Source organism: Lolium rigidum, chromosome 6 (assembly GCF_022539505.1).
Source record: "Lolium rigidum isolate FL_2022 chromosome 6, APGP_CSIRO_Lrig_0.1, whole genome shotgun sequence".
In the NCBI taxonomy this organism is placed as follows: Eukaryota; Viridiplantae; Streptophyta; class Magnoliopsida; order Poales; family Poaceae; genus Lolium; species Lolium rigidum.
Window position 1 is genome coordinate 288,032,924 of NC_061513.1, and position 9,021 is coordinate 288,041,944.

General features: G+C 51.1%; 1 protein-coding gene across 1 annotated transcript; it reads left to right on the forward strand.

Moving 5' to 3' along the window:
• The first annotated feature begins 1,551 nt into the window (after nt 1-1,551).
• LOC124664320 (LEAF RUST 10 DISEASE-RESISTANCE LOCUS RECEPTOR-LIKE PROTEIN KINASE-like 1.2) lies at nt 1,552-8,556 on the forward strand. Its single transcript, XM_047201867.1, has 5 exons — nt 1,552-2,376; nt 4,164-4,758; nt 6,730-6,765; nt 6,942-7,199; nt 7,320-8,556. The coding sequence occupies exons 1-5, from the start codon at nt 1,552-1,554 to the stop codon at nt 8,258-8,260; spliced, it is 2,655 nt and encodes an 884-aa protein (XP_047057823.1). The 3' UTR covers nt 8,261-8,556.
• The last annotated feature ends 465 nt before the right edge of the window (nt 8,557-9,021 follow it).

Below are 9,021 nucleotides of genomic sequence, written 5' to 3' on the forward strand. Positions count from 1 at the left end.
ACTTAACTTTAAGTTAAATTATACCGATGGCCCCTATTTTTGGCGTCGGTGTATCAGCAAGCCGTCGGCGGTCGCAAATACACTTGCAGAAATTAGGAATAACGGGCTTATATACAGCCTCATTACCTTGAGTTGACTTGTAGCGGTGGAGTGCCGGCTAGCATTGCGCGCGACCTACGGGTGGACTGCCAAATTTTATTACCGTCATACTGTTATGTGCTTGCTAGCTAGTAGGTCAGATGTAGTGTGAATCTTGTACCAAGATCATTGCCTGAACCGTGGAAATCTGACTAATCATCCTGGCTGCTAGTCACATCACGGAGGTCAAGGTCATGGCTTCCCCGTCAATGGTGGTGCAGTGGAAAATTCAGAAGCCGTGACTTGCCCGTCCAAATTGTTGTCATTCTTCATGGACGTCGACCTATGCTTTGCCCCTATTTTCCAGTCAAATGTTCCGGCGACAGTAGCCTGTCTTCTCACCGTACCCATCTTAAGGATGTTCATATTCTTCAACCACGGCATTCTCTCATACAGCTCATGACCACCCATCCATTCCAGTCCATCTCCTCCCCTGGCCACTGCAATCGTTCCAAATCTTCCTGTCCCAATGATTCCAGGTTGCTGGCTCATCTTGGTGTTCGTCTGGGTTCGGTGGCTGCCACTCATGCTCGCCGGCGCTCAGCAAGTGGAAGGCTGCTTGGGCTCGGAGACGAGGTGCGGCAACTTCACCATCGCTGACCCATTCTGGCCCGTCGACTTGAACACAGGAAGATCATGCGGTCCCCGGGACTTCGGGGTTGTTTGCTCCAGCAACACCACTCCAATCCTACGGGGTACTGAAATCTTGGGTTTTGCGATCATCCAGATGAACTACGAGGAACGCAGACTGCGTGCCATTGATTTGGGCAAGCTGAAGTTACTGAACAGCTCCAACAGCTGCGGCTGGCCCATCCAGACCTGGAACACCTCCGCCAAACTCGGCCGCCGGTTCCGGATCAGCAACACGAACCAGAACCTGATCCTGTACAACTGCACTGCGGAGGTGGTCACGGCGGCGCTGCGGGACGACAAGGAGCTGGTGGAGACGAGTATGAGGTGCGGGAACCAGAGTGAGATGCTTGCCAGCGTGGGAGGGCGTTACAATGAGACGAGCGACTACGGCGGGCACGCGATTGAGGGCTGTCACTCTTGCATGGTGCCGGTGCTGGGCACGTCGTCGTCTGGTGAGGCGAATGCGGGCGACTACGAGCAGCTCATCCTGGGCGGCTTCCTCATGACGTGGGAGAATCCTAGACGTAAGTTCCCCGTCAAATCGTCTCTTTAAATTTCTTTTACCGAACCAAACAACCAATCATTTCAATACCCACTGAATTTTTTTTTCGACAAAGAGCATATATTAATATCGAGAAGATACCAATTATACTCTGCACAAAGGATCCAGGTGATTAAATTATTGTTAGAGGACAAGTCGACAAGAGTACCCTGGTGGTCACCGTCAAGACCAGCTTTGCCCGTCAACTTCGTTGGTATGGCCGGAGAAAATCGTAAGCCATGGCTTTTACCCGTCCAAGGGGGTGTCGAATTGGTGGAGTAGGGTCGCCTCTTGCCCCGGTTTTCCAGTCAAATCTTCCGGGCATTGGCGACCTCCTGCTCACCCGCCGTCCCCATATACCAGTCTTCGTCCGAGTGGTACTGTCGAGTATACCAGCCAGTCCCCACACCATAGTCGTTGCAAATCTTTGTGTTCTGATGCCTCCGGCCTGCTGGTTCTCGGTGCTCCTCTCGGTTTGGTGGCTGCGGCCGGCCGAGGGGCAGCACCAAGGGGGAGCCTGCTCGGCCCAGCCGTGTGGCAACCTCACAATCGCCGACCCGTTCTGGGTCATCAACATGGACATGGGAAGATCATGTGGTTTCCAGGACTTCCAGGTCACTTGTCTTAACAACAACACTCCAGTGCTACGGAGCTCTGGAAAATTGGGGTTTGCTATCCTGGAGATTTCTTACCATGACCGCAGTCTGCGCGCGGTCGACCTGCGCAAGCTGGAGCTACTGCAGGCCTCCAATAGCTGCCATGGCCCGAGCTGGAACACCTCAGACAAGCTGGGCCTCCCGTTTAAGGTCGACCCCGTTAACCTGGATCTCATCCTGTACAACTGCACAGCGGTAGCAGCAGCGTCGGTGGCGGCGGCACGTCGGAGAGGAGAGCTGGTGGAGACGGGGATGAGGTGCGGGAAGGAGAGCGAGGTGTTTATCGGCACCGAGGAGACGAGCTTGGACCCTATCGAGGGCTGTGACCCTTGCCTCGTGCCGGTGATGGGTGAAAACGGCGAGGCGAACGCGAGGGACTACGAGAAGCTCATCCGCGACGGCTTCCTCGTGACATGGGATCATCCTCGTCCACCTCCACGTAAGTTCACCCGTCAAATCATCTTTTTGATTTGGACTCCCCTGATCAAACCAAGCGATGAGCCTTGTCACTACCCACTAAGCTGCAGATGCCTGAGGGGATAATTAAGGCCGTACTCGATCGTGCCCAGCTAGTCGTGGCGGCCGGATATTCGCCGCAGCCGGAAGGCCAGTTCGGGCACTTGCTCTTGCTTTCTGATTTAGGGCTCCTTTGATTTAAAGGATAGAAAAAGTATAGGAATAGGAAATGCATAGAATTGGAATGATATGTCTACTTCAATCCTATAGGAAGATGAAGTGTGTTTGATTGTAGCAAAGGAATTTTTTCATGAGATATGAGCTAATGCTTTTTTTCCTATAGGAATGTTCCTATGAATCAAACAACATGTATAGAAAATTTTCCAATAGGTACCAAATCCTACACAATTCCTATGCAAATCCTTTGAATCAAAGGAGCCCTTAGTAGGTTTTCTCTGGTTCGTGGACATTTGGCCTTTTCCAGTTGGCTAGACGCGCACCTTGTGCTGCATTACGGTGTCATTTGACCAGTGGATCGAAGTGCTGACCTCGCAGCCACGAGGGATGGTCGGGATACGTGTGCATATGCATCTAGTGGCTAGAGCACTTGCATGAAGCTTCGGTTAGATTGCTGCCGCCAGTAAACTAGTGGTCCGATCCAGGTAGAGGTAGACGTTTGCACTAAGATATGCATTAATTAGAACAAGTGGAAAGAAGGTAGTACCAAGACGTATAGCGTACGGCCGACGACTTGACCAGCTAGTCTACTCTGACCTCTTAATTATGTCGGCGGGCCATTGTGTACTTTGCATTAGACTTCTTTCACCCTTTGTAGTTTTGGCGTGACTATTTCTCCGTCGACTAAGAACTAAATTTGTTTTCAGTTAGACGATGTCATCAAAATTTAGTTGCAAATTATGTTACAACTCATGACTAACATGAATCATGATACAAATTAAATGGTGTAAAACTTAACTGAGCACGAAATTAGCTGACAACTAACAAATCCCTTATGGTTTTGGATATAGTGCTGAATTTTGGACCACACCAGTCACCGTAACCACACATCGGCCCTAAACCGTCACATTTTCATTTTCATTCGCACCGCAAATGACCATATTGTTGCAAAAAGTATTAAATGGGTAAGTTTCAAGGTTGATATTTTGTTTATTTAATTTTTTTAAAGCTTCAATTTTTCAAAGTTTTTTACCTCAAAATTGACCAGCTCAGAGGTTTAGTAGTCTTGGCGGGCTTGTACTGTTCACGGGCGCACGACCCCTGTTACGAGTCAACTGCGTACCATACTAATCCGAGCATGCATGGCCGACAATGGCGTGCACTAGCCGGTACTCCGGGACCGATCGAGGCGGCAAGGCCGCCGGTGGCTGGACACACACACACACACGCATACTGGTCCATAGCGTCACATCATGGCTCGACCTCGCCGGGGAAAATGGACGGAATTCGGGGTGCGTGGACGATGGTTCCCCAGCCGCGCAGTCAAAAGTTCCGGCGGCGCCACCCACTCACTCGCTCACTGGCTAATCTTCTCCGACCACTTGTGGACTTGGCTCCAAAAGATCACTCTCATCCTTAACTATCATCACAGACCTCCGTCAATCTATCCTCGCCCTGAATCCTCCTATGTTCCCATGGCACGGGCTGCCATGTTTCTCTTCTTCCTCCTCGCCGCCGTCGCCCATACGGCGGCGCTCGCGGCGGCGGCATGCGAGCCGGAGCGATGCGGCAACCTGACCATACGGACCCCGTTCGGCGTCGTCTCGCGCGGCGCCGAGGCCGACGAGAACCGGTGCGCGCAAATGGGGTTCCAGGTGCACTGCACCGGCGACATCCCATACCTCGGGTACTACGCGCTCGACTACGGCCTCCAGATCCTCGACATCTTCTACTCCAACGCCTCCCTGCTCGTCTCCGACGTGCACAAGCTCGGCGACTTCCTCTTCAACGGCTCCGGCGACGGGCGGCCCTGCCACGTCCCGACGGCCGACACCGCCTCCAAGATCGGGTTCCCGTTCGCGGTTAGCCCCCTCAACCGGAACCTCGTCTTCTACAACTGCAGTAAGGCGCCGGAGCCGAGGACGATGAGGCGAGAAGGGCTGGTGGAGACGGTTTGCCGGAACAATACCTTCGTCCGAGCCGGCGGGCGTTACGGTCAGCCGGGGGAATACGATATCCAGGGGTGCAACGCTACGGCGCTGACGGTGCGCGGGCCGTCGGCCGGCGAGGTGAACCCCCGGGATTACCGGGAGCTCATCAGCGACGGGTTCCTCCTCACATGGCAGCCGCCACCGCCTGCCGCTGATAGCAGCAGTGGTAAGTTAGCTCACTCGTCGAATTAGTCATTTTTTAATGGTGGCCGCTGGCCGGTAAGCCGTCGCCGTCTCCGTCCCCAGCCGTGGCCGCCGCCGCCGCCGCCCCGATCTTGCCGGTGGGAAACGGCAACCCAGAAATCACGGGCATAAACAACGCGTTGACTCAGACTAGTCAAAGTCGGCCCTGCCAACCGTCCATTGCCTCGAAGTCTCACGTCTCCACCGTCCGATCCGTCTCGTGCCCTTTTCTTAGTCTTCTTCGCCCGTTCAGTCCAATCACCCGTTCCTCTTTCCATCCCCAGCCCCATCATGCCGCTCTCGCTGCTCCTCCCGCTGCTCGCCGCCTCCATCCTCAGGCTGCCGGCGCCGGCCGGCGCGGCCTGCTCGCCGAGGACATGCGGCAACCTGACCGTAACCTACCCGTTCTGGCTCGAGGAGCCCGGCCAGCCGCCGTGCGGGTCCCCGTCATTCCAGCTCCGATGCAACGGCACCCACACTCCCAGCCCGCAGGCGCTCCTCGCCCGCTCCGTCTTCGGGAAGTACCAGGTCGTCTCAATCTTCACCGAGAACTCCTCCTTCGTCGCCGTCGACCACAACCTCCTCGTCCCGGACCCCGGCGGCTGCCCGCGCTGGTGGTTCAACGTGTCCGCCGGCATCGGGCTCGGGCCATACACCATCAGCACCAAGAACCGGGAGCTGCTCGTCCTCTACAACTGCACCCGGCGGCCGCCCGGGTTCCACCGCACGCCGTGCGTTAACGAGTCCTTCGTCCGCCTCGGCGGGGAGTACGGCAGCCAGCGCGAGCGCGGAGCTGCTCCTCTCCCCTCGGCCTGCAGTCTCTCCGTCGTCCCGGTTCTTGGGTTTCAGGGCGGCGAGGAGTACGTCGGGAGCATGAGGCGAGGGTTCCTGCTTGAGTGGAAGGTGCCGTCGGATAATTGCCCCAAATGCGTGGCCAGCGGCGGCGAGTGCAGGTACGGCAACGGCAGTGCGGGCTTTTTCTGCAGCTGCGACGGCGCCGCCCGCCCCGACAAGTGCGGTGAGTTAAGTTGAGGAAATTAGCTGACAGCTAGCGCCACCATTGATTTTCCTAGTCAAATGCGCTTCTTTCTTTGGACAAACAGAGGAATTGCTAGTATTCTTATGAAAAATGCAGGTGCTAGTGACGGACTCAGCGAACTGAACAACAAATGACCACAGCCCACGTAGTTACCAAAGATGATAAGTACTACATCTGGCATAGAATTGCTGTTAAGAACAGGTTTACTGGGTTTTACGTCGCTGTTGCTAGGGGGAATATAAATCCGACTAACTCTTCAGTGTTTGCTTGATTCTTGACGTTCATATAAACTATTGTTTTGTTTTTGGTAGCTTGTGAAATTATTTACCTAATTGATTGAGACATTGGAGCTTATCGAGTTCAAGTCAAATGCATTTGTTGAATTAGTCAACAACCACCATTTAAGCAAGATGCCGTACTGACGGTACCATCTTCCTGGTTTTGTTACTCCCGCAATCCGCCGATCAATGCGCTTACTTTTCTATGTCCTATTCTGTGTTTCAAGCATGTTGACATGACGTCACTGCATCTGTTTGTTGTGAAATTAGGATCGCAAAGCTGAATTGAACATTGTGTGTAGTCTGAACCAGTGGGTACTTAGAGGAGCTGATGCCTGCGTTATTAAGTGTTAAAATAACTTCACGGGTTCAGAAGAGTGCTGTGATTGTGTCTCTTATGAAATGTATATTGGATTCTTGGTACATTGCCACCTTCAATTAAGAATCTGAATATTAGGCATTCCTGGATCTTGTTTGTTGACCAGCCACAACAGTGAGTTCATGTTGAAACTTGCAAATTGATCATGAGTTTGTGACAATACCAATCCATCCTACATAAGTTTTCTTATCATTTGTCAATTGACTACTATTACGTTTATAAATGATAAAATTGTTTACAGAGTATATTCTTTTGCAGGACCAAAAAGTAGGATTACAAAGAAGCTTAAAATAGGTGAGTATCAACACTCCGCCTGCTTGGCTTATTTTTTTCCTCGGTTCTCATTACTTGTTCTCATCAGAACTGTAGCAGATCTAGGAGGATAAAGGGGCGGAGTCTCAAGATGCAGAATTAGTCAGATATCTTAGTTTCTACATATCGCTAACGTGTTATATTGTTGTCCTGAGCAGGTATTGGAGCAGGAGGTGGTGGTATCGTCATTGGGTGCTTGGCCGTTCTTTTGTGGTACAACCGCAAGAAGAGAAAGGAGGCTAGAACTTCGTCCGAGCTAATGCGGAGTGGGTCTTCTATGCATTCATCATACAGTAAAGACCTGGAGCTGGGTGGTTCTCCTCACATCTTCACTTTTGAGGAACTTGAAGAGGCTACTGATGGATTCTGTGCTTCAAGGGAACTTGGTGATGGTGGTTTTGGAACTGTTTACAAAGGTGAAATTTTTGCAAATGCTATGAAATCCATCTGTGACTCTTATTTTGATCATTTTTTTTGTCATTATTCACCTGGAAATGACAAATATTGATGGCAACTTTCGACATTTTTTTATACAGGAAAACTCAAGGATGGGAGAGTAGTTGCAGTGAAACGCCTTTACAAGAACAACTACAAGCGAGTCGAGCAATTTCTGAATGAGGTCGACATCCTGTCCCGGCTTCTCCACCAGAACCTCGTCATCCTATACGGTTGTACGTCTCGTATGAGCCGTGACCTTCTCTTGGTGTATGAGTTCATCCCCAATGGGACAGTTGCGGACCATCTTCACGGTTCCCGTGCGGCAGAGCGAGGCCTCACGTGGCCTCTAAGGATGAACATCGCCATAGAAACGGCAGAAGCTCTGTCCTACCTCCATGCGGTTGAAATCATACACCGTGACGTCAAGACGACCAACATATTACTGGACAACGCTTTCCATGTCAAAGTTGCAGACTTCGGGTTATCGCGTCTGTTCCCTCTGGAGGTCACCCATGTCTCAACTGTTCCACAGGGCACACCGGGCTACGTCGACCCTGTGTACCACCAGTGCTACAAGCTAACCGATAAGAGCGACGTCTACAGCTTCGGCGTCGTGTTGGTGGAGCTGATATCCTCAAAACCTGCCGTGGACATGAGCAGGAGCCACAGCGAGATCAACCTGGCGAACATGGCTCTCAACAGGATTCAAAACCATGAGATTGTCCAGTTGGTTGATCCGGAGCTTGGCTACGACACTGACAGCGAGACGAAGAAATCAATAGACCGCGTGGCAGAGGTGGCCTTCCAGTGCCTGCAGCTCGAGAGGGAGCTGAGGCCGTCGATCAAGGAGGTAGTGGAGGTTCTGAACTGCATCAGGGATGGGGATTGTCCGGCGAAAAACATGAGCCAGAATGCGTCCCTGAAGGAGGACACTCACTTGCTCAGGGGAAGCCTGCAGTTCTCGCCTGACTCAGTCATCCATAGATTCCATAGCCAGTCAACTAACCACTCGGTAGCGTCGAATGGTAGCGGAGTATAATGTGCTTTGTGTTTGATTATGGAAGAAAATAAGGCCGCCCTTTCTGATCGGATGAGTTGTATATAGCATATAGAGTTTGCTAATGAGGTAATTTATCTGGGTAATTCAGTTGTTCTCTCTGTTGGCCAATAAGTACAACCTCATGGTTGCAGTAACTCGGCAGTCGTGAGATTTGCAATGATTCAGACGGTAGGTGTATGTAGCAAAAGCAAACTCCAGGATAACCATTGTAATATACATAGTGATATATTTTCAGGTTCACACACAAATGAGTGAATTGAGATGTTAAACTGTTCCGCTTGCAAATTACTATAAGAAACTGAAATGAATCATGTAATATCCAGTCTACGTTATGTATTAACTGGCTGGGCCATATACAGTCAAAAGAGTGAATTGGATGTCACTACACTGTTCAATATGCAAATAAAACTGCACCATGTAATATTCAGTTTACAGTAGGTACATCATGTAAGTTTGGCTTGGCCCAGTACCAAATCATCTCAAAGTTCTTTAATGTGTTTATTTGAAATTCAAACTCGCATATAACTTGTGCAATTATGCCAAGGTACTGTACACAACCAGGTTAACTTGGTTCATTTTAGTATTTTCGTGAAAAGAAACTTCTTTCATATGAGCACTTCAGATACCTGGCCCTGTTGGGTGGAGGCGGAGCCGCGCTGGACTTTGAGGTGGTGGAAGAAGTTGCTGCGGCATGATCAGTTCAGTTCATTGAAAGCCGAGTTCAGTTAGTTCAAATGGTA

What these genes read in the sequence shown, in the direction of transcription:
- LOC124664320 (XM_047201867.1), top strand. Translation starts at nt 1,552, where the DNA reads ATGGCTTTTACCCGTCCAAGGGGGTGTCGAATTGGTGGAGTAGGGTCG. An exon ending in TGCCGCTGATAGCAGCAGTG is followed by an intron (nt 4,759 to 6,729) that starts GTAAGTTAGCTC and finishes ATTCTTTTGCAG; the next exon opens with GACCAAAAAGTAGGATTACA. An exon ending in TTTTGGAACTGTTTACAAAG is followed by an intron (nt 7,200 to 7,319) that starts GTGAAATTTTTG and finishes TTTTTTATACAG; the next exon opens with GAAAACTCAAGGATGGGAGA.